General features: G+C 49.0%; 2 protein-coding genes across 5 annotated transcripts; both read right to left on the bottom strand.

Moving 5' to 3' along the window:
* Positions 1-27,668, bottom strand: RBMX2 (RNA binding motif protein X-linked 2). Of its 4 annotated transcripts, XM_085896939.1 has the most exons (6): positions 27,488-27,668; positions 27,201-27,316; positions 16,212-16,264; positions 9,176-9,248; positions 5,790-5,841; positions 148-277 (listed from the first exon to the last, which is right to left on the bottom strand). In XM_085896939.1, the coding sequence occupies exons 2-6, from the start codon at positions 27,279-27,281 to the stop codon at positions 261-263; spliced, it is 276 nt and encodes a 91-aa protein (XP_085753065.1). In that variant the 5' UTR covers positions 27,282-27,316; positions 27,488-27,668; the 3' UTR covers positions 148-260. The 4 variants fall into 4 exon arrangements, 3 of the variants coding, with proteins under 3 accessions (XP_085753064.1, XP_085753065.1, XP_085753066.1); XR_015062172.1 differs by lacking the exon at positions 16,212-16,264 and having other exon boundaries at positions 27,488-27,662; XM_085896940.1 differs by lacking the exon at positions 9,176-9,248 and having other exon boundaries at positions 27,488-27,661.
* LOC147017865 (uncharacterized) lies at positions 25,758-27,190 on the bottom strand (the record flags this gene model as incomplete). The annotated part of the gene is made up of 3 exons (XM_085899875.1): positions 27,182-27,190; positions 26,361-27,039; positions 25,758-26,227 (listed from the first exon to the last, which is right to left on the bottom strand). Coding segments are annotated over exons 1-3 (1,158 nt in total), but the record flags the coding sequence as incomplete, so codon positions are not given.

Here is a 27,668-nt window from a genome sequence, read left to right as displayed (position 1 = left end):
TAACCACACAAGAGGTTAACGATGAGAGTGAAAAATAAAAAATGAAGGACAAAACTTGAGCATGGATGTACAAGACACGGATGCACGAAAAGTTAATGGCTGGTGCTGCATGCTCACACATTCATGAAAACAAAGAACAGAAGATACCTTGATGCCATTGAAGTTATCCACAGCCAAGATGGTGCTTCTCTGATCTTCGTAGCAGATGAATACAAATCCTTTCTGCTTCCCAGTTTTTTTGTCTCGAACCAAATTCACGTTTACGATCTCGCCGTATCTGAAACACATTACAATTACTAAGAGGGTACTCGGTGGAGGGCATAACTCCGCCACGTAATGCCTGATCCCCGAGAACATATCAGGTCCAATACATTTTTGAAATATCATGCTACACAATACAATATCGTTTTTGGCCCTATCTCCCAATGGGGAAGAATCACTTTGTTGAATTAAATAACTCTCGTATCCCGATCCGGATTCGGATCTTCAACAAAATCGAAGAAATTCATCTTTGCAACACACCCAACGTGTCCACCAAGTTTCATCCGAATCCGTCCACAACTTTTTGAGATATCATGCTATATATCGTTTTTGGCCTTATCTCTCAATGGTGAAGAATCACTGAAAAAAATTCTAGTGGTCGGATCAGGATCAGGATCCGGATCTTAACCAAAATCTAATCAGTTCGTCCTTGTCAAATACCGAACCTGTCCTTCAAATTTCATCCAGATCCGTCCCAAATTTTTGAGATATCCTGTACACAAACAAACAGACAAACAAACAAACAGTGAAGGGTGAAAACATAACCTCCTTCACCTTTGGCGGCGGAGGTAAACGAGAATGGCACAAGGTTGAGCGCATACCTCAGCCAGGCTGAACAGTTTATGTTTTATATCGACACTGATAAGCTGGATCTGCATCAGGACCTCAACCAAATTCTAATCGGCTTGTTCTAGTCACACCCAGCAGGATGAAGAACAAAACCTGTCAAAGGGTGGAGGAGCTCCTTGTGAGCAAACGGCCATCCATATCTAGTGCCCAACTGTGTCTGCGGACGTCCTCCTGCAGTTGGGTTACTTCTTATTAGGAGGTTGGTGTCAGGATTTGCACTCCAGCCACCGTAAAACATTCCAAAAGCATTTTTAAAAATCTGAAAACCCATTCCGTGGGAGTACCTCCTGTGCAGCTTCCCTTCGCAGGGCAGGTCACGAGATGACGGGATTGGGGAAAAGCCTTCGGGACCCCAATCTTTGATGAAAGGAGAGAAACCATGGGGTAACGTTCCCGGGTCAGATTGCGGGAGAGTGTGTCGGGGGTGGTGCCAAGGTGGAGTCCACCAGACGGCGGTCTCCTTGGGTTAACCTGAGGCGGTCCCTTTGGGTGGGTGCCTGGAATGTCCTATCCCGAAGAGAGGATGATCACCTCTCTCTATTATCATCTGAGCTCAAGCGTTTGGACATTGGTATTGCAGCACTCTCTGAGGTTCGGAGACCATATTGTGGCAAGATCATGGTGGTTGGTTACACCTACTATTGGTCTGATCGCTCTTATGGTTACCCATGCCCAAGGAGTTGCTGTAGCTGTGTCCAATAAGCTGACTCCAATGATAATTGAGGTAACACCGGTCAACGAGCGTATTATGAGACTGAGGATTCGTCACTCCTTGGGTGTCATTTCCCTGGTCTCTGTATATGCTCCGACTGAGGCGAGTGATCTCTCCATGAAGGACGCATTCTATGCCACACTGGAGTCTGTGGTTGATAATTGTCCCAGGCAAGATCCACTTCTCATCTTGGGGGATTTCAAGGCATCGACTGGAACCGATAGGGATGGTTATGAGACATGTGTTGGTCCCCATGGGTCTGGAACTGTGAACCAGATTAGCACTAAGTTCCTTGACTTTGCAAGAAGTCATAGACTTCTGGGGGCTGTGGCTGGTTCATGGTTTCAGCACCCACAAGCTCATCGCTGGACTTGGCATTCCAACACTGGCGGTGTGGCAAAGGAGATTGACCATGTGCTCGTTGATGGTTGCTGGACGATAATCCAGAACTGCTGGGTCCACCAGAGTGCTTAGTTCCTCAATACTCACCACCAGCTTGTTGTAGCAACTCTTAAGTTGCACCTTAAATCCAGGAGAATGGTACCATCACAGCCTAGGCTGGATGTTGGCAAGCTCAAGGATGAGAGGGGAGCTGAGGATCTTGCGAACAGGCTGAGTGGAGATTTGGGGGGTCTGGGTGCTTTGGCGGATCCTGAAGAGTTGTGGAGTGCCTTCAAGACCACCGTCCTTGATGTTACCGGTTGATGTCTTGGAACTCACCGGAGGGTGAAAAAGAATTTTGTCTCTCAAGGGACACTGGATACCATTGCCCAGATTCGCAGGGCGGGACTGAAAGGCAGAGCTGAGCTGTTCAGGGAGCTGAAGCATAAAAATGTACATGCACTAAAGGTGGACAAGGAGACCGACGTGTGAGGAGTCTGTGAGGGGGTAGAGCCTCACCTGTGGTCAAGTGATTCTCGGCCTACTTACAGGGGAATTCGTGCATTGCGTTCATCCAAGCCCGTCACTCAGCGTACTGCAGTTAGAGCAGAGGGTGGTGGGCTCTTGACAGAGGAGTCTGAAGTGAAGGACCGCTGGGCCGGTTACTTTGAGCGGTTGTACCAGGCTGATCCACCAGCTGTCGAGTTGGACGTCAGGGGTGTTACAATCCCTATTGCTGACCCTCCAATCAACTGTGGTCCACCTTCGTTTTTGGAAACACGGGCTGCGATGAAGTGGTTGAAATGGGGTGAAGCTCCAGGGATCTGTGGCATCCATGCTGAACTTCTCAAGGCTACTGGAAATGCTGCACTTGTGTCGTTGCATGCAGTTCTGTGCTCTGCCTGGAACACAGGCATCATCCGAACTGACTGGAAGAGGGGCCTTGTTGTCCCTCTCTGGAAAGGGAAGGGTAATCGCCAAGACTGCAACAACTACCGAGGGGTGACGCTGCTCTCAGTGCCGGGCGAGGTCTTTGCTCGGATAATTCTTGATCGGGTTCGCCACCATCTGCTTGAGCACCAGCGTCCAGAGCAGTCAGGCTTTACACCAAAGAGGTCAACGAACCTTGCTTATCCTTGCTCTTCGGGTTCTCACTGAACGCAGACGAGTTTCGGCAGGGGCTGCTTGCAGCTGTGTTGATCTCTGTAAAGCGTTTGATTCAGTGAATCGGGATGTCCTCTGGAGGATTCTCGGTCTTAGTGGGGTGCCAACAAAACTGATCGATCTGATGTCTGAACCATCTCCGACTTATTTCCAGTTGTTGCTGGAGTTCGTCAGGGGTGTGTACCTCCCCCACACTTTCAGTACTTGTATGGACTGGATTCTGGGGAGGATGTCGGAGAGATCAAGCTGCGGTGCATTGTTTGGGAATGTCAAGATCTCTAACCTTGATTTCGCAGATCATGCAGTCATCTTTGCAGAGACTCTAGATATCCTTTTGGGGGCACTCAAGGTGCTGAATGAAGAGTCTGAGCCACTGTAATTATGGGTTTCCTGGGTCAAAACTAAGATCCAGGCTTTCAATGACATCTTGGATGCTGCTATCCTGTCTGTACCTGATTGTGCTGAGGATGTTGAGGTCGTGGAGAGATTCACTTACCTTGGCAGTGATATTCATGTCTCTGCTGGCTGTGAGCCAAAGGTCAACAGACGTCTGGGTCGGGCCTGGGGAGTCATGGATTCACTGGATCATGTGGTATGGCACTGCCAGTACCTGGGCGGGAGGACGAAAGTCTGAGGCTTCAGGTCCTTGGTGCTTCCAGTCTTGCTCTATGGATGTGAGACTTGGACGCTGACCAGGGATCTGAGACGGAGGCTTAAATCCTTTGGTACCAGGTCTCTTCGGAGAGTCCTTGCCTATCGCTGATCGGTCTTTGTGTCCAACGAGCGGTTGCCGAGAGAGACTCAAATGAGATTTGTTACCTGCATAGTCCGTGAGCGTCAACTGCGGCTGTATGGAGATGTGGCTTGTTTTCCTGATGCTAATCCTGCTCACCAGATTCTCTCAGCGAGGGAGCCTCGTGAGTGGAGGACGCCAATGGGCCGACCACATGCCTCATGGTTGCAGCCGGTTGATCGGCATCTCAAGGAGATGGGGATAGGCCAGGTATCTGCCTGGGGGATGGCCAGATGGAGGCCCCTGAAGTAATGGCGGAAAGTGGACGCAGATGCGCGCTGCTCTGGCGCATGCTCCCATACCTGACCTGACCTGGCAATAACTCACCTACTCTTCGTGAACAACACCAAGAAAGGGTCTGGGAGTCAGCACTGATCACTGCTACACACCATTCACCCCACTCATATCATGTTATGATGCAATGCGGCCTTTGGCCAAGTGTAGCACCACAACTGCAAACACCTCCGGAAAACTTGTGAACCTTCTGCACTTGTCACCCCACTCCCACAGGAGGGGTCAAGCTGGTTAATCACTACACAACGTCAGCTCAGTCACAAGAACTAGCTGAACAACCACCTTTGGCCTGTCGGCCTAAAGCAGTCTTGACACAAGTAGTTACGACACCTATTCGTTGTTCTTCTCATACTTAGAGGCTACCTTCACATCTCAATGATCATGTTATACAACTTCATCATATCTAACAGCAATATAAGCTGCTCAAGATGAAATTCTCGTGTTTGAGTTTGAGTTGCCCAGTTAGTCATGTTGTGTGTGTGTGTGTGTGTGTGTGTGTGTGTGTGTGTGTGTGTGTGTGTGTGTGTGTGTGTGTGTGTGTGTGTGTGTGTGTGTGTGTGTGTGTGTGTGTGTGTGTGTGTGTGTGTGTGTGTGTGTGTTTTACTTGCTTTAGTAAGTTGCTTTTTAGTTTTTTTGCTGTAATCACTTGTGTGAGCTTTTCAACACTGAGAAGGAAGATGTTACGAGTTGTTGTTTTTCTTATGATGGTTGGTCTACGCAATAATAAGCTCTCCTGGCTGGAGCCTTTGTGATGCTCACCATAGTCTGCAGAATGGAAATTAATATATAATGAGTCCTCAATCTCTGTGGGACTATTTTGAGTCGAGTGAGTGGTCGCAATATCCCGTATGACAAACACGGAAATGAGGATGCCATTTAGCCCATCATTGCCATGTTGCCCTCCTGAGTAAAAAAAAAAAAAAAATTCCACAGCTGTAAACAACAATCCTCCTGATCTTTTACTAATATCTAAATAACCCAATCTTGATTGAATGACCCAACTTGTAAACTACAGTATAAACACGGTAATCCCATTCACATGTTAATATGTAACCAATTGTAAATATTAAAGTTGGACTGCATGCAGACACGTTCACACTCAGTCTACTATCTACCGTCCAGTCTCTCGGAACGAGCGAGACTAATATTTATGCTAAAACTACACAAGTTAAGTAGTTTGTTAAGCCCAATGTATACCACCTGGTAAATGTAGTACTAAATGGGCTAGTCTGCTGTCTGATTATTTAGCCAGTCTGCCAAAATAAATAAATAAATAAATAAATAATAAAGGACTTTCTGCATTCCCTTCCGAGCACATAACTCATGATGAGATTGCAAGTTCAAATCCTATGTCTGTGTTAACTTGTCCATAGTCTTCCAATATCCAGTGCACCGAGTCATTTGATATCCTCGTTCTGTATACAAAAGCTCACGGATGGGTCTTAGAAATTTTGTTTGAAAGAACTTTTCATTTAAAATTACTCCGAGACTAATTGCAGTGTTGCAACTTTTGAAACGTTGGAACACAAAGATGCACAAAAAGAGCTTACTCACTGTGAAAACACACAAATAATGTCTCCCTCTGTAAGCTCATATGGCAATCCACCTGAAAGAGAAAACGAAAATGATTAAATGTAACATTGATACACACAAAAATATTGAGAGGTCAGTGCCATCATGCAAATTAAGCCACAATTGGTCAATGTCGAGATAATAAAGTTGAAAAAAAATTTTTAAAAAAGGAAAACTTTATAATCCACATGAATGTTGTCAGATACATCAGTCACCGAGCGAATAACAGGTAATGAGGTGTTCAAAACGTTCTAAAAATGAGAAAGGCACAATCGTCCAAGGCAGGGGTGGGCAAAATATGGCCCCGTGCGTCGGATCCGGCCTGTATATTCATTTTTTTTCGGCCCGCCATGACTCCCAGATCAGACTGTATTCTTCCGCCCTTAAAACAAAAACCAGATCATTGCATTTTGATCAAAATGTTGATTTAAAACACAGTCGAAGCAATAACATTTGGGGGACTTGTCATTTACTTAATCAGCGAGCGTTGCACAGCAGGAAAACAATGCAATGCCTGCATGCAGTGTACGGGCCTATCATTGGTTGTTACGATTAAATTGCTAAACACGGCAGCAATGGTGTAGCACAGCAGGCATGCAAAAGTTAGTAATATAGTTTTCAGTTTTACTTGAATTCACATTTGTCGCACTTCAGTGGAGGGATACAAACACGAGTTTATTGAAGAAAAGAAAAGTAGACGCCGAATGGCGAGCGGCTAACAAGGAGTGGACTTCAAAATAGGCCTACCCATTCACGTATGTCGCAGGGAAAGCTGTCTGATTAGCTGAGAAAGAAATGTCAACGTATTCAAAGAATAAAACTTGAACCAACAATTAGAGATCAAACATGCAGCCAAATATAAGAACATGTCTGTCTGACAAAGAGAAAGCTAGACAATCACATGAGATGATTTCTTGAATGAAAAAAAGTGCAAAGCTCCTGGAAATAATTATTTTTACCTCCACCACCAGAGGTGAAGGAGGTTAAGTTTTCACCTCTGTCTGTCTGTGTGCAGGATATCTCAAAAAGTTGGGGGCGGAACTGGATGAAATTTTGTGGACAAGTCGATTGTGTGACAAAGACGAACTCATTAGATTTTGGTGAAGATCTGGATCCGGATCCAACGACTGGAATTTTTTAAGTGATTCTTCAGCATTGAGAGATCGGGCGAAAAACGATATATAGCACGATATCTCAAAAAGTTGTGGATGGATTCGGATAAAAAAAAAAAAAAACTTAGTGGACTCGATGGGTGTGTTCCAAAGACGAATTGCCTCGATTTTTGTGAAGATCCGAATCCGGATTCGGATCTGACAATTTTTTAAGGTGCTTCTTCAGCATTGATAGGGCTAAACTAATACAGTGGGGAGAACAAGTATTTGATACACTGCTGATTTTGCAGGTTTTCCCACTTACAAAGCACGTAGAGGTCTGTAATTTTTATCATAGGTACACTTCAACTGTGAAAGACGGAATCTAAAACAAAAATCCTGAAAATCACATTGTATGATTTTTAAATAATTAATTTGCATTTTATTGCATGAAATAAGTATTTGATCACCTACCAACCAGTAAGAATTCCAGCTCTCACAGACCTGTTAGTTTTGTCTTTAAGAAGCCCTCCCATTCTCCACTCATTACCTGCACAAGTTTGAACTCGTTATCTGCATAAAAGACAGTTGTCCGCACTCAATCAATCAGACTCCAACATCACCAAAATGGGCAAGACCAGAGAGCTGTCGAAGGACATCAGGGACAAAATTGTAGACTTGCACAAGGCTGGTATGGGCTACAGGACAATAGGCAAGCAGCTTGGTGAGAAGGCAACAACTGTTGGCGCAATTATTAGAAAATGGAAGAAGTTCAAGATAACAGTCAATCTCCCTCGGTCTGGGGCTCCATGCAAGATCTCACCTCGAGGAGCCTCAATGATCATGAGAGGTGAGGGATCAGCCCTGAACTACATGGCAGGACCTGGTCAATGACCTGAAGAGAGCTGGGACCACAGTATCAAAGAAAACCATAATTAACGCACTACGCCGTCATGGATTAAAATCCTGCAGCACATGCAAGGTCCCTCTTCTCAAGCCAGCGCATGTCCAGGCCCGTCTGAAGTTTGTCAATGACCATCTGGATGATCCAGAGGAGGAATGGGAGAAGGTCATCTGGTCTGATGAGACTAAAATAGAGCTTTTTGGTTTAAACTCCACTCACCGTGTTTGGAGGAAGAAGAAGGATGAGTACAACCCCAAGAACACCATCCCAACCGTGAAGCATGGTGGTGGAAACATCCTTCTTTGGGGATGCTTTTCTGCAAAGGGGACAGGACGACTGCACCGTATTGAGGGAAGGATGGATGGGACCATGTATCGCGAGATCTTGGCCAACAACCTCCTTCCCTCAACAACAGCATTGAAGATGGGGCGTGGCTGGGTCTTCCAGCATGACAACGACCCGAAACACACAGCCAGGGCAACGAAGGAGTGGCTCCGTAAGAAGCATCTCAAGGTCCTGGAGTGGCCGAGCCAGTCTCCAGACCTGAACCCAATGGAAAATCTTTGGAGGGAGCTGAAAGTCTGTGTTGCCCAGCGACAGCCCCGAAACCTGAAGGATCTGGAGAAGATCTGTATGGAAGAGTGGGCCAAAATCCCTGCTGCAGTCTGTGCAAACCTGGTTAAGAACTACAGGAAACGTCTGATCTCTGTAATTGCAAACAAAGGTTTCTGTACCAAATATTAAGTTCTGTTTTTCTGATGTATCAAATACTTATTTCATGCAATAAAATGCAAATTAATTATTTTAAAATCATACAATGTGATTTTCAGGATTTTTGTTTTAGATTCCGTCTTTCACAGTTGAAGTGTACCTATGATGAAAACTACAGACCTCTACGTGCTTTGTAAGTGGGAAAACCTGCAAAATCGGCAGTGTATCAAATACTTGTTCTCCCCACTGTATGTAGCACAACACTCAAAAAGTTGTGGACGAATTCAGATTAAACTTGGAGGACAGGTTGGGTGTGTCGCAAGGACGATTCTATTTGATTTTTGTGAAGATTCGAATCCGGATCTGGAGATTAGAGTTATTTAATTTTTTAAGTGATTATTCACCATTGAGAAGGCCAAAAACGATAGAGCATAATATTTCAGAAATGTATTGACCCGATATGATCAGACATTACGTGGCAGAGGGCTGCGCTCCACCGAATGCCCTTCTCGTTAATTTTGTTTTGCCGACAGGGATATTTAATTTTGTTAATTGTTTATTTAATTTAGTTTGTTGTGTTCATGCTCATGAATCCGTGAGGAGGATCGGGTGAAGCTTATATTTATTTTCTCCATTCTGTCATGTTTTTATCCCTCTCGTACTGTAATAAAGTCGGTCCGCAGACTGGAAAACCAAGTCTCAGGTCTCTGGTTGCTTCTGGACCCCGCACGCATGCTGTGTGTGACAGACACATATTTAAAGAGTACATTCCAGAGCAAAATTATTTTTTAACTTTTACTTTAACAGACATTTGAATAATCTGGCAAACACAAACTCACTGGTCACATCTCTGTGAATATCATGCACCAACCGTTCACACATAATGAATTTGAATAATATTTCAATAGCGAGGTCATTTTTATTGCAACACAGATATGCGACCCATGACGACATACCAAAATTCTTATGTGGCCCACCCGCAAAAATTATTGCCCACCCTTGATCCAATGTGTGTCAATGAAACGAGGAGTATTTCCAAATACAAAAATTACTCCTGTGTGGGGGTGACGGTCATCTCTATAATACCACAAGTTCTCGATGTTCAGTTCAGGTAACCACGAAACAGTCCAAACGAACCGTTTAGATTGAAATAGTTCACAGAGATACACTAGGATAATACTACTAATGACATAATTAATAAATATGTATTGTTCATTTAGTACCCGGATTAACACATCAGAATCACCAGTAAGTGCAATACGTGGTTTTCTGGTCCGTCCACTCTCTGGGGACATTTCACTTGCGGTTGTAGAAAAAAAAACGAAAAAATAGGCTTAGCTCTCGGAGATTATGATAATCCTGTAGATTATTCTTCACTCATTATAATGCAACTTTCAGAATGAAAATTGGTCAAGTATTTAGAGATATTGAGGTTTGAAAAATCATTAGAGTGAGCAAATTCATTAATTATCAATTCCACAGACGTTTCGTGACACTGCACAAAGTAACATGTCAGGTATGAAAAAACATTTTTTATGCCAGATTCATTAATTATTAATTCATTAATTATGGAATGTACTCATTGATATATTAATCAGAAAGCCCGAAGCATGAAGCATAATTTATCACTTACCCCCTCATCCGGGATCTGTGGCCTCGCCCCACAGCCTGCAGCCCTATGTCCGCCGGTGATTATGTTAGATATCGGCACGATCGAGAGAAGCCTGCGAATTATCCCTGCTGATGCACTGAATTGATGCAATCGTTCGGCCAGAATATTCGTTGTCAAGATGTTGCGTGATTAAATCACCAATACAGTCACTCAAATTTTTACCGCCGACATACTTCTTAACAATCACCTTCGCCCCAGAAACCACAGTCAATCTGAACCACGCTGGCCACTGCTCAGACGCCATGACCGGACTACTGAGCAGTTCTACTATGCAGTTTGGTTAAAGATGACTCGGCATTTTGGAGCGCACGCATGAAATTATATTTTGAAAATAAATGCCGACGTTTACATTTCGGGTTTTGAAACGTTTGCACCTTCGGCGGAAAATGTATAAATATAAAAGGCTAAAAATGTGTTTTATATTTATATTTCATTTCTCCTTCCTTCCTTCTTTGCGAATCGCATCGGCGTTTTTGGCCATCTTCCAGATCACGTGACGATCAAACGGGAAGGAAATTCAAAAATCTGTCTGGTTCGATACATGATAATATTTTTTACCATCATAATCAATAAACAGTTGCCGAATATCTTGTAGAATGGCAGACGAGATAGGTTTTGAAAATGGTGATTTTTATAACTTACGTGACCTCGTGACCTCGTCCCTGACCTTGAACCCGGACAAAAGTTAGATCGTTGTGCAACACTCATCGACCTCTACCCACATACAAAGTTTCATCAAGTGTATCTCTGTGAACTATTTCATCAGATCGGAAAGAAAAATTGTTGACGGACATTTGGTCCGGCTTTATTAGGTCATCGCGGTAGAGATGACCTAAAAATGAAATGTATTTATAAATCTTCTAATTGTCAATTCCGATCATATTTTCAGTGAATACTGCATATGTATATATATATATATATATATATATATATATATATATATATATATATATATATATATATATATATTGTTAAGGATTCAGCGGTGGTGGGATTCGGATGAATGCGTCAATCGCTGTCCGTAACCAGTTTGGGTTTTCGCACCCTACTCTCGACAGCCAAATGTTACAGATTTGACGCCACCCTAACCACCGCCGTTTCCAGGGTTATAACGCTGGCTGGTTCGGCACAATTCTCGGGTTACGCATCTCGAACCACGATACCAAAATACACCTGTACCTTGCCAGCTGGGGGAATAGACCCTGGTTACAGACTGGTTTTGTCAGAGACCGAGCGGAGTCTACCAGTCTGTAACCATTTTCGTTTTTATATCCAAATCGAGCGGATCGTTCCTCGACGTGGCACAAATTAATTCAAAGCGGCAACTTCATACGAATCAGCCAGATTTATTGGGGACATCGGGGAACACGACACAAGCAAAGCATTCATGACAATGTTATAATTAATCTATAACCCGTTCTTAACTAGGGAGCTACGGATTACGGGTTTTGAAGGGAACTCTAACGAGATAAACCTTAAACGGCATGCAAACAAGACACGGACAGCATGCAGACAAGACACAGAGTACTTGGTGATGTTTCATGGATGAGAGGAAAGTGTCAAAGGCACGAATGTGGCTCGTGACAAGTCGATGTCCATGGATTCGAGCACGCCGCGTGGCAAGATGGCGGCGTCGTACTCTTTCTTCTCAAGGCACAGCTTGTGCACGCCCTCCTCAGCGCGTTCTGACCCCGTGCAATGTCGACGGCACAAGACCGTCAGATCGATGGGGGGTCTCAGCTGGTTTCTCACAAGTTCCAGCTTTTCTTTCTCGGCCGATGGCAGACTCGACCCTTAGGTTCAGTTCCTCCTACTGCCGATCGCACCACACTTCAGCGCTCTCGTCGCAGATCCACCCCTGCCTTTCCTTCGCTGGCTCTCCTCGGAGCCCACTGCTCATCCAGCAGATCGCGACTCGACACTCGTCGTTTCTCTGTTGCCTTCCCTGCCTTTCTTTCAGCTCGTTCCTCACGAAAACAGACACAGCCGTCCCGTGTACAGCTGAACGGCGCCACCTCGGCACTCATAGTTTCACCACCTTTTCCCAGCGCACGCTCGCTTCTCAGCCGACCAACTACTCCCTTCAGTTTCACTTCCTTCTCAAGGCCACTCCCCCTCTCAGCGCGCTGGGCGGAGTCTATTGTCCGGAGAGAGGAAGGAAGAAGAGCTTCTCGGTCCAGCACCAATGTACCAATGATGAACATTCCTCTTACACCTCCCGACACACATGTAGCATCCATTTACCGAACAACCTGGCTAAACATACATTTAATGGGGGATCTGGGCAAATCCTATATTTAGTAACACACTCAGGGCCATTTCTGCAACACCATATACAGCTCTGGAAAAAAATGAGACCACTCCAAAAAAAATTTAAATCAGCATCTCTACATGTATTGTAGCTATTCCATTCCAGTGTCTGTTGAATTCCAACACAGGCTGTTAGAGGTACTGATTAGGTGATCACCTGAACCGAATCTTATTGAACAAGGAAAAGTATAAAAACCACTGCTGTGGTCATCACTATCCTCTTGCAATAGGACCAGCTGGATGGCAAAAACAGTGCCAGTAGTACCTCAAAAGTAATTGGAATCAAAAAAAAACCTATTGACCATGCCAAAAGAGTTGAAAAGAAAAGTTTTGAGTGAGGAAAAGAAGGGTTCAATTCTGGCTTTACTGGCAGAGGGATACAGTGAGTGTCACATTGCTTCCATCCTTAAAATTTCAAAGACGGCGGTTAATAAGAACAAGGTTAAGCAGCAGACATTGGGGACAACAAAGCTACAGACTGGCAGAGGGCAAAAACGACTTTCCACTGACCGGGATGACCGCCAACTCATTCGAATGTCACTCAACAACCGTAGGATGACATCAAGTGACCTACAAAAAAGAATGGCAAACGGCAGTTGGGGTGAAGCGCACGGCGAGGACGGTTCGAAACAGGCTCCTAGGGGCAGGGCTGAAGTCGTGCAAAGCTAGAAAAAAGCCCTTCATCAATGAGAAGCAAAGAAGAGCCAGGCTGAGGTTTGAAAAAGACCATAAGGATTGGACCGTAGAGGACTGGAGTAAGGTCATCTTCTCTGATGAGTCCAATTTTCAGCTTTGCCCAACACCTGGTCGTCTAATGGTTAGACGGAGACCTGGAGAGGCCTACAAGCCACGGTGTCTCGCACCCACTGTGAAATTTGGTGGAGGACAGGTGAGGATCTGGGGATGCTTCAGCAAGGCTGGAATCGGGCAGATTTGTCTTTGTGAAGGACTCATGAATCAAGCCACGTACAAGGTTGTCCTGGAAGGACACTTGCTTCCTTCTGCTCTGACAATGTTCCCCAACTCTGAGGATTGGTTTTTTCAGCAGGACAATGCTCCATGCCACACAGCCAGGTCAATGAAGGTGTGGATGGAGGACCATCAGATCAACACCCTGTCATGGCCAGCCCAATCTCCAGACCTGAACCCCATTGAAAACCTCTGGAATGTGATCAAGAGGAAGATGGATGGTCACAAGCCATCAAACAAAGCCGAGCTGCTTGAATTTTTGTGCCAGGAGTGGCATAAAGTCACCCAAGAGCAATTTGAAAGACTGGTGGAGAGCATGCCAAGACGCATGAAAGCTGTGATTGAAAATCAGGGTTATTCCACAAAATATTGATTTCTACACTCTTCCTAAGTTAAAACATTAGTATTGTGTTGTTTAAAAATGAATATGAACTTGTTTTGTTTGTGTTATTTGAGGTCTGAAAACACTGAATCTTTGTTGTTATTTTGACCAGTTGTCATTTTCTGCAAATAAATTTTCTAAATGACAATATTTTTATTCGGAATTTGGGAGAAATGTCAGTAGTTTATTGAAAAAAACAAAAATGTTCATTTTACTCAAACACATACCTATAAATAGTAAAACCAGAAAAACTGATAATTTAGCAGTGGTCTCTTAATTTTTTCCAGAGCTGAATACACACACACACACACACACACACACACACACACACACACACACACACACACACACACACACACACACACACACACACACACACACACACACACACCTCAAATATATTGTTGTAGATTTCTGCCCATCCGGCGTGCGGGCGACCGCCTTTAGCTCCATTGCGGCCGCGCGTGCCCACCAAACGAGCAATCTGGTCGCAGCTTTCGGATCAATGCCGAAACCCAGCTACGGGTGTTTTTAACCACACCATAAACCAGCCAACTCTTCTGTCGACGCGCTACAGCGTCGATCGCCGAATTGTCGATGTACCTAATTATTCGTGCAGACAGAAATGCCAGGAGTTTATACCTCAACGGAGCCTGCACGAAAACGAGCCGCTTAAGCAGCTCGTTCCGTTTGCGATCGCCGAGCGGTTTTGTATCGCCAAGCCCCGTCCGACCAGATGTAGGTTTTTATCGGCTTATAATCAGCCAGCTAATTATTCCGAACGCAATTATGGCAGTCAATGGAGGAAGGGACGGAACGAGCAGGTGACATTCAAAAATGGGGACATTTATTTCCACACAGGCATGCAAGCAATGCAATGAATTGGGGGGGAGGAGGGGAATGGGGAAAAAGACACGAGCAAAAACCTACAGCCGATATCTATTTATTATGTACATGCACTTAGTCAGTTCTACTTAGTAGACAAGGCGCCACAGACTTTCATCCAAAACCCCAGAAAGAAAGAACAGGGCTCGTGAGCCTTTATAGTTGCTCGGAGCCGGGATGACCGAAGGGGCTCCGAGAGACTGGGCGGGCTACCTGGCCACCCTCGTGGAGACTCGCTGGGTCCTGGTTCGGCGACCCTCGGTGTCTCTGCCCGCACTCCAACCTCCGAACTCTCCACCCCAACTCTGAATAGCTTTCCACTGCCTCCGAGCTCTCTCTCCAAGCCCGAACTCGACTCAAAACAAGTCTGAACTCCACTCGACTCCACCAACTCTCCATTCGACTGGACTCACCAACTTTTCAGCCAGCGAACGCGGCTTTTTATCGCCCCCGGGGCGTTCGCCCTCCCTTCCCGGCACGCGGGGGAAAATCCCAGGAGTCATCGTTGGTCTCTCCTCAGAGCCTTTGGTTTTTTAACCGTAGCTTTTGTTCTCTTCTTCAGGTGGCTTTCTGGGAGTGTGCTTTTGTTTGTGGAGGAGGGTCGCTGTGTTGTGGAGATTGACGAGGTTGGTGAGATGTCGTGATTGCAGTGTGGTTGGCACTGTGGTGGGGAGGTTGCATGGTTGTTGAGATGTCGTTGTGGTGGTGGAGGTGGCGTGGTTGTAGTGGTGTCGTTGAAGAGATGCTGTTTGTTTGAAATAAAAGATAGAAAAGAATAACGGCTAACTCAAAGGTTCACAGGCCGGTACACGAACAATCCCCTTTATACATCGGTGGGGAATTCTAACCTGGAACACAAACTTACCGGAATAACTTACCTCTGGGAAACCTGAATGGTGTTCTGTGAATTTCCACAACCGTAACAATATATACACATATTGGCCTTGAACGTACAGTACCTCGTGTAAAACACCATGAAACAGTACGACAGATCATTCTCCAATTGGTGTGCACCACAGTGGGTGGGTGAGATTTATTTATTTTAAAGAGATGGAGCTATTTATGCAAACAAAACAAAGAGCAACAGTGCAGTGTCTATCAAGTAGCAATAAGCGTGACCAATAAACAGAACACACGAGGAGCCACAAAATTTATCACGGCATGCAGGTCGGTGGTCTCTCTCTTTCCTCCAGTCTACTCTCTGATATTGCTCCCTCTGCTTATTCAATCTCCTGACCCCTCCGTATCTTGACCAGGATGTACACGTTCTTCCAGTAGCCCCTTTCCAGCTAACCTTCAAAATCCAGAATAGCTGGATTGACTGCAAACCGCAATTTCTTTATGGCTCGGTTCTCACGTCTCGGGGCACCACCATCTCCTGTCATCCCCAATTAACCTATCCCAACTCAACCATTCCACTTGCGAGTATAAATGTTTCCTCACCGACTCTCTCTCCTATAATGTCCTGTTCGTTTATTACCTTGACATCTTTCCCACTGTCAGATCCACCCTGCCCTTCCATGAACCTCGCTCCTGCAAAGGAAATCCATAATAATACATTTCAGTGCGTGTGTGGGTCTACGTGTCCGTGTGTGGGTCTACGTGTCCGTGTGTGGGTCTACGTGTCGGTGGGTCTACGTGTGCGTGGGTCTACGTGTGCGTGGGTCTACGTGTGCGTGGGTCTACGTGTGCGTGGGTCTACGTGTGCGTGGGTCTACGTGTGCGTGTGTGCGTGGGTCTACGTGTGCGTGTGTGCGTGGGTCTACGTGTGCGTGTGTGCGTGGGTCTACGTGTGCGTGGGTCTACGTGTGCGTGGGTCTACGTGTGCGTGGGTCTACGTGTGCGTGTGTGCGTGGGTCTACGTGTGCGTGTGTGCGTGGGTCTACGTGTGCGTGTGTGCGTGGGTCTACGTGTGCGTGTGTGCGTGGGTCTACGTGTGCGTGTGTCTATGTGTGCGTGTGTGCGTGGGTCTATGTGTGTGTGTGGGGGTCTATGTGTGTGTGTGTGGGGGTCTCGTCCATAATTCCAAAACCATAAAAACATCAGCCTGAAACATACAACGGGAACTCCAAGGAAGTGCACGATTGAAAATTGTGTGTTTGGGTTAATTAAAACACCAGTTTTGAAGATAATTAATGGCTTGTTTAATTATAACCTTCATCAGGCGATTCTAGGCCAACTCGCTCTCCCTGAAGACAAATCCTCGGTGACCTCACAGGGGTCTCAATTTGCCATTTATTTTTGGCCTGCACATCCATGCCTTGACTGGGAAAAGGCCGCAACTATTTCTCAATGACAAAGTATTTTTCCCCACTTTCCTTACTCGTATTACCGAGTAAGTGATCGTCAAACCAAATAATTGCGATGTACATTTTGCATTGCTCAAAAACGCCCCGTCTGTCTGTCTCTCTCACCGAGTCTCTGCATGCATCTATCCATCAATCTATCTATCCATCTCACTCTCCCTCCCCCCTCCTGCCCCTACCCTCGCGCTGCCTCTCCCTACCCTCCCCTCCCCTCCCCTCGCGCTGCCTCTCCCTCTCCTCGCCCTTCCTCTCCCTCCCTCCCTTCGTGCTGCCTCTCCCCTCCCCCTCCCCTCGTGCTGCCTCTCCCTCCCCCTCTCCTCGTGCTTCCTCTCCCTCCTCCTCCTCTCTACTCTCTCTCTCCTCCCCTCCCCTCATGCTGCCTCTCCCTCCCCTCGCCCTTCCTCTCCCTCCCTCCCTTCGTGCTTCCTCTCCCTCCCTCCCTTCGTGCTTCCTCTCCCTCCCCCTCCCTCGTACTGCCTCTCCCTCCCCTCCCCTCGTGCTGCCTCTCCCTCCCCCTCCCCTCGTGCTGCCTCTCCCTTCCGCTCCCCCTCAACCTGCCTCTCCCTCCCCTCCCTCCCGCTGCCTCTCCCTCCTCCTCCCCCTCGCCCTGCCTATCCCTCCCCCCTCCCTCGCCCTGCCTATCCCTCCCCCTCCCCTCGCCCTGCCTATCCCCTCCCCCCTCCCCTCGCCTGCCTATCCCTCCCTCCCTCCTCCCATCACCCTGCCTCTCCCTCCTCCCCCTCCCCTCGCCCTTCCTCTGCCTCCCCCTCCCCTCCCCCTGCCTCCCCCTCCCCTCGCCCTGCCTCTCCCTCCTCCCCCTCCCCTTGCCCTTCCTCTGCCTCCCCTCCCCCTGCCTCCCCCTCGCCCTCCCTCGCCCTGCCTCTCCCTCCCTCCCTCTGCCCTGCCTCCTCCCTCCCCTCGCCCTGCCTCTCCCTCCCCTCCCTCGCCCTGCCTCTCCCTCCCTCCCCCTGCCTCTCCCTCCCCTCCCCTCGCCCTGCCTCTCCCTCCTCCTCCCTCGCCCTGCCTCTCCCTCCCCTCCCCTCGCCCTGCCTCTCCCTCCCTCTCCCTCCTCCTCCTTCGTGTTGCCTCTCCCTCCCCTAAACTCGCATTGCCTCCCCTCACCTCATGCTGCCTTCCCTCACCTCACGCTTACTTTCTCCCAAATCTCCTCCATTCCCCACTACCCCAACCTCACCTCCTCCCCCTCCTCCATCCTCCTTGCTGCCATCCCCCTCCCAGAGTGTATGGCAATAATTGGTGAAGATTTGCACTCCCCAGCCCACCCCCTGCTCCCTTTTCCACACTTCCTGGCTCCGTCCCCCCCCCCGAGATACCGCACACATCTTCCCTCCCCCTCCCCCCCCGAGATACCCCACCCATCTTCCCTCCCCTTTGCTCCCTCCCCCTGAATAACCCCGTCAGCGAAACGACGGATGGTATTTGCTGGTGAATAAATAAAAGATACTTACTTGTTGATATCTCTCCCAAAGTGGAAGAGAAACGCAACCCTCAGTGCCTACAATTCGGCAATCACCGGTGCCTCGACAAGAAAGCAGCATGTGCAGTGTGTGCAGTATGTGAAGTGTGTGCAGTAGATGCAGTATGTGCAGTGTATGCAGTATATGCCTTGTGTGCAGTGTCTGAAGTGTGCAGTAGGTGCAGTAGGTTCCATGTGTGAAGTATGTGCAGTATGTGCGGTGTGTGAGGTGTGTGAAGTGTGTGCAGTATGTGCCTTGTGTGCTGTGTGAAGTATGTGCAGTATGTGCAGTGTGTGCAATCTGTGAAGTATGTGCAGTATGTGCGGTATTCGCGGTATGTGCAGTACGTGCGGTACGTGCGGTGTATGCCTTGTGTGCAGTGTGTGACGTGTGCGGAATGTACAGTGTGTGCAGTGTGTGCGGTGTGTGAGGAGTGTGCGGTATGTGCAGCATTGCGGTATGTGCGGAGTGTGTGGAATGTGCGGTATGTGCGGTGAGTGAAGCGTGTGCAGTATGTGCGGTGTGCAGTGGGTGGAGTGTTCCGCGTGTGAAGTGTGTGCATTGTGTGAAGCGTGTGCGGTATGTGAAGCGTGTGCAGTATGTGCGGTGTGTGCAGTATGTGAGACGTGCCCGGTATGTGAAACGTGTGCTGTATGTGCGGTGTGTGAGGCGTGTGCAGTATGTGGTGTGTAAAGTGTGTGCAGTATGTGCAGTGTGTGCGGTATGTGTGGTGTGTGCGATATGTGCGGTTTGTGAGGCATGTGAAGCGTATGCTGTATGTGCAGTGTGTGAAGCATGTGAAGTCTGTGCAGTGTGTGCAGTATGTGCAGTGTGTGCAGTATGTGCGGTGTGTGAAGCGTGTGCAGTATTCGCGGTATGTGAAGTACGTGCAGTATGTGCAGTGTGTGCGGTGTGTGAGGTATGTGCAGTGTGTGCAGTGTGTGAAGCGTGTGCAGTGTGTGAAGCATGTGAAGTCTGTGCAGTGTGTGCAGTGTGTGCAGTATTTGCAGCGTGTGCAATATGTGCGGTGTGTGCGGTATGTGAAGCGTGTGCAGTGTGTGCAGTGTGTGAAGCTTGTGCAGTATGGGCAGTGTGTGCAGTGTGTGAAGCTTGTGCAGTGTGTGCAGTGTGTGAAGCATGTGCAACATGTGCAGTGTGTGAAGCATGTGAAGTCTGTGCAGTGTGTGAAGCGTGTGCAGTATTTGCAGCATGTGCAGTATGTACGGTGCGTGCGGTATGTGAAGCGTGTGCAGTATGTGCAGTGTGTGAAGCTTGTGCAGTATGGGCAGTGTTGCAGTGTGTGAAGCGTGTGCAGTGTGTGAAGCGTGTGCAGCGTGCAGTGCGTGCAGTGTGTGCAGTGTGTGCAGTGTGTGCAGTGTGTGCAGTGTGTGCAGCGTGTGCAGCATGGGCAGTATGGGCAGTATGGGCAGTATGGGCAGTATGGGCAGTATGGGCAGTGTTGCAGTGTTGCAGCGTGTGAAGCGTGTGAAGCGTGTACAGTGTGTGAAGCGTGTACAGTGTGTGCAGTGTGTGAGCGTGTGCAGTATGTGAAGCATGTGCAGTGTGTAAAGCATGTGCAGTATTTGCAGCGTGTGCAGTATGTGCGGTGTGTGCGGTGTGTGATGCGTGTTGCAGTATGTGCGGTTCGTGAAGCTTGTGCAGTGTGTGAAGCTTGTGCAGCGTGTGCAGTGTGTGAAGCGTGTGCAGTGTGTGAAGCGTGTGCAGTGTGTAAAGCTTGTGCAGTGTGTGAAGCGTGTGCAGTGTGTGCAGTGTGTGAAGCTTGTGCAGTATGAGCAGTGTTGCAGTGTGTGAAGCGTGTACAGTGTGTGCAGTGTGTGAGCGTGTGCAGTATGTGAAGTGTGTGCAGTATGTGAAGTATGTGCAGTAATGTGCAGTGTGTGAAGCGTGTGCAGTGTGTGAAGCATGTGCAGTATGTGAAGCGTGTGCAGTATGTGCATTGCATGTGCAGTGGGTGAAGCGTGTGCAGTACGTGCAGTGTGTGAAGCGTGTGAAGCGTGTGCAGTGTGTGCAGTGTGTGCAGTGTGTGCAGTGAGGGCAGTATGGGCAGTATGGGCAGTATGGGCAGTATGGGCAGTATGGGCAGTATGGGCAGTATGTGAAGCGTGTACAATGTGTGCAGTGTGTGAGCGTGTGCAGTATGTGAAGCATGTGCAGTATGTGAAGCGTGTGCAGTATGTGCATTGCATGTGCAGTGGGTGAAGCGTGTGCAGTGTGTGCAGTGTGTGAAGCATGTGCAGTATTTGCGGCGTGTGCAGTATTTGCGGCGTGTGCAGTATTTGCGGCGTGTGCAGTATTTGCGGCGTGTGCAGTATTTGCGGCGTGTGCAGTATTTGCGGCGTGTGCAGTATTTGCGGCGTGTGCAGTATTTGCGGCGTGTGCAGTATTTGCGGCGTGTGCAGTATTTGCGGCGTGTGCAGTATTTGCGGCGTGTGCAGTATTTGCGGCGTGTGCAGTATTTGCGGCGTGTGCAGTATTTGCGGCGTGTGCAGTATTTGCGGTGTGTGCGGTGTGTGATGCGTGTTGCAGTATGTGCAGTGTGTGAAGCTTGTGCAGTGTGTGCAGTGTGTGAAGCGTGTGCAGTATGTGCATTGCATGTGCAGTGTGTGAAGCATGTGCAGTGTGTGCAGTGTGTGAAGCTTGTGCAGTATGAGCAGTGTTGCAGTGTGTGAAGCGTGTACAGTGTGTGCAGTGTGTGAGCGTGTGCAGTATGTGAAGCGTGTGCAGTGTGTGCAGTATGTGCAGTGTGTGAAGCATGTGCAGTGTGTGAAGCATGTGCAGTATGTGAAGCGTGTGCAGTATGTGCATTGCATGTGCAGTGGGTGAAGCGTGTGCAGTATGTGAAGCGTGTGCAGTACGTGCAGTGTGTGAAGCGTGTGCAGTGTGTGAAGCGTGTGCAGTATGGGCAGTATGGGCAGTATGGGCAGTATGGGCAGTATGGGCAGTATGGGCAGTATGGGCAGTATGGGCAGTATGGGCAGTATGGGCAGTATGGGCAGTGTGTGAAGCGTGTACAGTGTGTGCAGTGTGTGAGCGTGTGCAGTATGTGAAGCATGTGCAGTATGTGAAGCGTGTGCAGTATGTGCATTGCATGTGCAGTGGGTGAAGCGTGTGCAGTGTGTGCAGTGTGTGAAGCATGTGCAGTATTTGCCGCGTGTGCAGTATTTGCAGCGTGTGCAGTATGTGCGGTGTGTGCGGTGTGTGATGCGTGTTGCAGTATGTGCAGTGTGTGAAGCTTGTGCAGTGTGTGCAGTTTGTGAAGCGTGTGCAGTGTGTGAAGCGTGTGCAATGTGTGAAGCGTGTGCAATGTGTGAAGCATGTGCAGTATGTGAAGTGTGTGCAGTATGTGCATTGCATGTGCAGTGGGTGAAGCGTGTGCAGTATGTGAAGCGTGTGCAGTACGTGCAGTGTGTGAAGCGTGTGCAGTGTGTGAAGCGTGTGCAGTATGGGCAGTATGGGCAGTATGGGCAGTATGGGCAGTATGGGCAGTATGGGCAGTATGGGCAGTGTGTGAAGCGTGTACAGTGTGTGCAGTGTGTGCAGTGTGTGAGCGTGTGCAGTATGTGAAGCATGTGCAGTATGTGAAGCGTGTGCAGTATGTGCATTGCATGTGCAGTGGGTGAAGCGTGTGCAGTGTGTGCAGTGTGTGAAGCATGTTCAGTATTTGCAGCATGTGCAGTATTTGCAGCGTGTGCAGTATTTGCGGCGTGTGCAGTATGTGCGGTGTGTGTGGTGTGTGATGCGTGTTGCAGTATGTGCAGTGTGTGAAGCTTGTGCAGTGTGTGCAGTGTGTGCAGTGTGTGAAGCGTGTGCAGTGTGTGAAGCGTGTGCAGTGTGTGAAGCGTGTGCAGTGTGTGAAGCGTGTGCAGTGTGTGAAGCGTGTGCAGTGTGTGAAGCGTGTACAGTGTGTGAAGCGTGTACAGTGTGTGCAGTGTGTGAGCGTGTGCAGTGTGTGAAGCGTGTGCAGTGTGTGAAGCGTGTGCAGTGTGTGAAGCATGTGCAGTATGTGAAGCATGTGCAGTATGTGCATTGCATGTGCAGTGGGTGAAGCGTGTGCAGTATGTGAAGCGTGTGCAGTACGTGCAGTGTGTGAAGCGTGTGCAGTGTGTGAAGCGTGTGCAGTATGGGCAGTATGGGCAGTATGGGCAGTATGGGCAGTATGGGCAGTATGGGCAGTATGGGCAGTATGGGCAGTATGGGCAGCGTGTGCAGTGTGTGAAGCGTGTGCAGTGTGTGAAGCGTGTGAGGCGTGTGCAGTATGTGCGGCGTGTGCAGTATGTGCGGCGTGTGCAGTATGTGCGGTGTGTGCAGTATGTGAAGCGTGTGCAGTACGTGCAGTGTGTGAAGCGTGTGCAGTATGGGCAGTATGGGCAGTATGGGCAGTATGTGCGGTGTGTGAAGCTTGTGCAGTGTGTGAAGCTTGTGCAGTGTGTGCAGTGTGTGAAGCGCGTGCAGTGTGTGAAGCGCGTGCAGTGTGTGAAGCGCGTGCAGCGTGTGAAGCGCGTGCAGCGTGTGAAGCGCGTGCAGCGTGTGAAGCGCGTGCAGCGTGTGAAGCGCGTGCAGCGTGTGAAGCGCGTGCAGCGTGTGAAGCGCGTGCAGCGCGTGCAGCGCGTGCAGCGTGTGAAGCGCGTGCAGCGCGTGAAGCGCGTGCAGCGCGTGAAGCGCGTGCAGCGCGTGAAGCGCGTGCAGCGTGTGCAGCGTGTGAAGCGCGTGCAGCGTGTGAAGCGCGTGCAGCCTGTGAAGCGCGTGCAGCGTGTGAAGCGCGTGCAGTCTGTGAAGCGCGTGCAGTCTGTGAAGCGCTGCAGTCTGTGAAGCGTGTGCAGTCTGTGAAGCGTGTGCAGTCTGTGAAGCGTGTGCAGTCTGTGAAGCTTGTGCAGTATGAGCAGTGTTGCAGTGTATGCAGTGTGCGAAGCGTGTACAGTGTGTGCAGTGTGTGAGCGTGTGCAGTATGTGAAGCATGTGCAGTGTGTGCAGTATGTGCAGTGCGTGAAGTGTGTGCAGCATGTGCAGCGTGTGCAGTGTGTGAAGCGTGTGCAGTGTGTGAAGCGTGTGCAGTATGTGAAGTGTGTGCAGTATGTGCATTGCGTGTGCAGTGGGTGAAGCGTGTGCAGTATGTGAAGCGTGTGCAGTGTGTGAAGCGTGTGCAGTGTGTGAAGCGTGTGCAGTACGTGCAGTGTGTGAAGCATGTGCAGTGTGTGAAGCGGGTGCAGTATGTGAAGCGTGTGCAGTATGTGAAGCGTGTGCAGTATGTGAAGCGTGTGCAGTAGATGCAGTATGTGCAGTGTATGCAGTATATGCCTTGTGTGCAGTGTCTGAAGTGTGCAGTAGGTGCAGTAGGTTCCATGTGTGAAGTATGTGCAGTATGTGCGGTGTGTGAGGTGTGTGAAGTGTGTGCAGTATGTGCCTTGTGTGCTGTGTGAAGTATGTGCAGTATGTGCAGTGTGTGCAATCTGTGAAGTATGTGCAGTATGTGCGGTATTCGCGGTATGTGCAGTACGTGCGGTACGTGCGGTACGTGCGGTGTATGCCTTGTGTGCAGTGTGTGACGTGTGCGGAATGTACAGTGTGTGCAGTGTGTGCGGTGTGTGAGGAGTGTGCGGTATGTGCAGCATTGCGGTATGTGCGGAGTGTGTGGAATGTGCGGTATGTGCGGTGAGTGAAGCGTGCGCAGTATGTGCGGTGTGCAGTGGGTGGAGTGTTCCGCGTGTGAAGTGTGTGCATTGTGTGAAGCGTGTGCGGTATGTGAAGCGTGTGCAGTATGTGCGGTGTGTGCAGTATGTGAGACGTGCCCGGTATGTGAAACGTGTGCTGTATGTGCGGTGTGTGAGGCGTGTGCAGTATGTGGTGTGTAAAGTGTGTGCAGTATGTGCAGTGTGTGCGGTATTTGTGGTGTGTGCGATATGTGCGGTTTGTGAGGCATGTGAAGCGTATGCTGTATGTGCAGTGTGTGAAGCATGTGAAGCCTGTGCAGTGTGTGCAGTATGTGCAGTGTGTGCAGTATGTGCGGTGTGTGAAGCGTGTGCAGTATTCGCGGTATGTGAAGTACGTGCAGTATGTGCAGTGTGTGCGGTGTGTGAGGTATGTGCAGTGTGTGCAGTGTGTGAAGCGTGTGCAGTGTGTGAAGCATGTGAAGTCTGTGCAGTGTGTGCAGTGTGTGCAGTATTTGCAGCGTGTGCAGTATGTGCGGTGTGTGCGGTATGTGAAGCGTGTGCAGTGTGTGCAGTGTGTGAAGCTTGTGCAGTGTGTGCAGTGTGTGAAGCATGTGCAACGTGTGCAGTGTGTGAAGCATGTGAAGTCTGTGCAGTGTGTGAAGCGTGTGCAGTATTTGCAGCATGTGCAGTATGTACGGTGCGTGCGGTATGTGAAGCGTGTGCAGTATGTGCAGTGTGTGAAGCTTGTGCAGTATGGGCAGTGTTGCAGTGTGTGAAGCATGTGCAGTGTGTGAAGCGTGTGCAGCGTGCAGTGCGTGCAGTGTGTGCAGTGTGTGCAGTGTGTGCAGTGTGTGCAGTGTGTGCAGCATGGGCAGTATGGGCAGTATGGGCAGTATGGGCAGTATGGGCAGTATGGGCAGTATGGGCAGTGTTGCAGTGTATGCAGTGTGTGAAGCGTGTACAGTGTGTGAAGCGTGTACAGTGTGTGCAGTGTGTGAGCGTGTGCAGTATGTGAAGCATGTGCAGTGTGTGCAGTGTGTGAAGCATGTGCAGTATTTGCAGCGTGTGCAGTATGTGCGGTGTGTGCGGTGTGTGATGCGTGTTGCAGTATGTGCAGTTCGTGAAGCTTGTGCAGTGTGTGAAGCTTGTGCAGTGTGTGAAGCATGTGCAGTGTGTGCAGTATGTGCAGTGTGTGAAGCTTGTGCAGTATGAGCAGTGTTGCAGTGTGTGAAGCGTGTACAGTGTGTGCAGTGTGTGAGCGTGTGCAGTATGTGAAGTGTGTGCAGTGTGTGCAGTATGTGCAGTAATGTGCAGTGTGTGAAGCGTGTGCAGTGTGTGAAGCATGTGCAGTATGTGAAGCGTGTGCAGTATGTGCATTGCATGTGCAGTGGGTGAAGCGTGTGCAGTACGTGCAGTGTGTGAAGCGTGTGAAGCGTGTGCAGCGTGGGCAGTGTGGGCAGTGTGGGCAGTATGGGCAGTATGGGCAGTATGGGCAGTATGGGCAGTATGGGCAGTATGGGCAGTATGGGCAGTATGGGCAGTATGGGCAGTATGGGCAGTATGGGCAGTGTGTGAAGCGTGTACAGTGTGTGCAGTGTGTGAGCGTGTGCAGTATGTGAAGCATGTGCAGTATGTGAAGCGTGTGCAGTATATGCATTGCATGTGCAGTGGGTGAAGCGTGTGCAGTGTGTGCAGTGTGTGAAGCATGTGCAGTATTTGCAGCATGTGCAGTATTTGCAGCGTGTGCAGTATTTGCAGCGTGTGCAGTATGTGCGGTGTGTGCGGTGTGTGATGCGTGTTGCAGTATGTGCAGTGTGTGAAGCTTGTGCAGTGTGTGCAGTGTGTGAAGCGTGTGCAGTGTGTGAAGCGTGTGCAATGTGTGAAGCATGTGCAGTGTGTGAAGCATGTGCAGTGTGTGAAGCATGTGCAGTGTGTGCAGTGTGTGAAGCGTGTACAGTGTGTGCAGTGTGTGAGCGTGTGCAGTATGTGAAGCGTGTGCAGTGTGTGCAGTATGTGCAGTGTGTGAAGCGTGTGCAGTGTGTGAAGCATGTGCAGTATGTGCATTGCATGTGCAGTGGGTGAAGCGTGTGCAGTATGTGAAGCGTGTGCAGTACGTGCAGTGTGTGAAGCGTGTGCAGTATGGGCAGTATGGGCAGTATATGCAGTGTGTGAAGCGTGTACAGTGTGTGCAGTGTGTGAGCGTGTGCAGTATGTGAAGCGTGTGCAGTGTGTGCAGTGTGTGAAGCGTGTGCAGTATGTGCAGCGTGTGCAGTATGAGTGGTGTGTGCAGTATGTGAAGCGTGTGCAGTGTGTGAAGCGTGTGCAGTATGGGCAGTATGGGCAGTATGGGCAGTATGGGCAGTATGTGCGGTGTATGAAGCTTGTGCAGTGTGTGCAGTGTGTGAAGCGTGTGCAGTGTGTGAAGCGTGTGCAGTATGGGCAGTATGGGCAGTATGGGCAGTATGGGCAGTATGGGCAGTATGTGCGGTGTGTGAAGCTTGTGCAGTGTGTGCAGTGTGCGAAGCGTGTGCAGTGTGTGAAGCGTGTGCAGTGTGTGAAGCATGTGCAGTGTGTGAAGCATGTGCAGTGGGTGAAGCGTGTGCAGTATGTGAAGCGTGTGCAGTATGTGAAGCGTGTGCAGTACGTGCAGTGTGTGAAGCATGTGCAGTGTGTGAAGCATGTGCAGTGGGTGAAGCGTGTGCAGTGGGTGAAGCGTGTGCAGTATGTGAAGCGTGTGCAGTACGTGAAGCGTGTGCAGTACGTGCAGTGTGTGAAGCATGTGCAGTGTGTGAAGCATGTGCAGTGTGTGAAGCATGTGCAGTGTGTGAAGCGGGTGCAGTATGTGGTCTGTGAAGCTTGTGCAGTATGTGAAGTATGTGCAGCGTGTGCAGTATGTGCAGCGTGTGCAGTATGTGCAGTGTGTGAAGATTGTGCAGTATGTGCAGTGTGTGAAGCTTTGCAGTGTGTGCAGTATGTGCAGTGTGTATGCTAAAACACCATGGTCATGCATTCTCACCCACAAATATCCAGGCGCTGTCTCTGTACTGTTTATGCCAGGAAGTCTTCTCTGCAACCCCCAGTCTCGCCTCCTTCTCATTCAGTTCATTAATCAACTTCACTTTTGTCAGCGGGCTGCGGGATCACAACACCATCCAGCTCTCACCACCATTTACCATGCAAACGGCATTTCAATAACGACTCCTGAACTAGTCCGAGAATACTAGTAACTAGGCCGAGGTGCAAATCGGATTTTAAGATTGAAACTCGTCCGGAGTACAAAAGACAAATTGAAGCTCGGATTACTTCATGATGTTGGGTTCAAAGAGACGACGTCTTGAGATCAAACGACGAATGACGGGAATTCGTCCGTTTTCACAAGAGCAACACGTCAAGAAAATGCAGAGCGGAACTCGCGTTTCCTGATTCGCTCATTGGTCTGTTGGGATCACGTGCAGAGTGACGCAACCCTCGCGTTTTCTGATTC

Source organism: Eptatretus burgeri, chromosome 10 (genome assembly GCF_056783735.1).
Source record: "Eptatretus burgeri isolate ZD-2024b chromosome 10, Ebu_testis_v1, whole genome shotgun sequence".
In the NCBI taxonomy this organism is placed as follows: domain Eukaryota; kingdom Metazoa; phylum Chordata; class Myxini; order Myxiniformes; family Myxinidae; genus Eptatretus; species Eptatretus burgeri.
This window is presented reverse-complemented; position numbering and strand designations above follow the sequence as displayed.

Bases quoted from the DNA above. Each gene is read 5' to 3' on its own strand.
- RBMX2 (XM_085896938.1), bottom strand. The intron at 5,842-27,200 runs GTGAGAATGCAT...TTTCTCTTTCAG, and splicing joins CAGCGCCTGGATATTTGTGG to GTGGATTGCCATATGAGCTT. The intron at 278-5,789 runs GTGAGTAAGCTC...AATGTGTTTCAG, and splicing joins ATTATTTGTGTGTTTTCACA to ATACGGCGAGATCGTAAACG.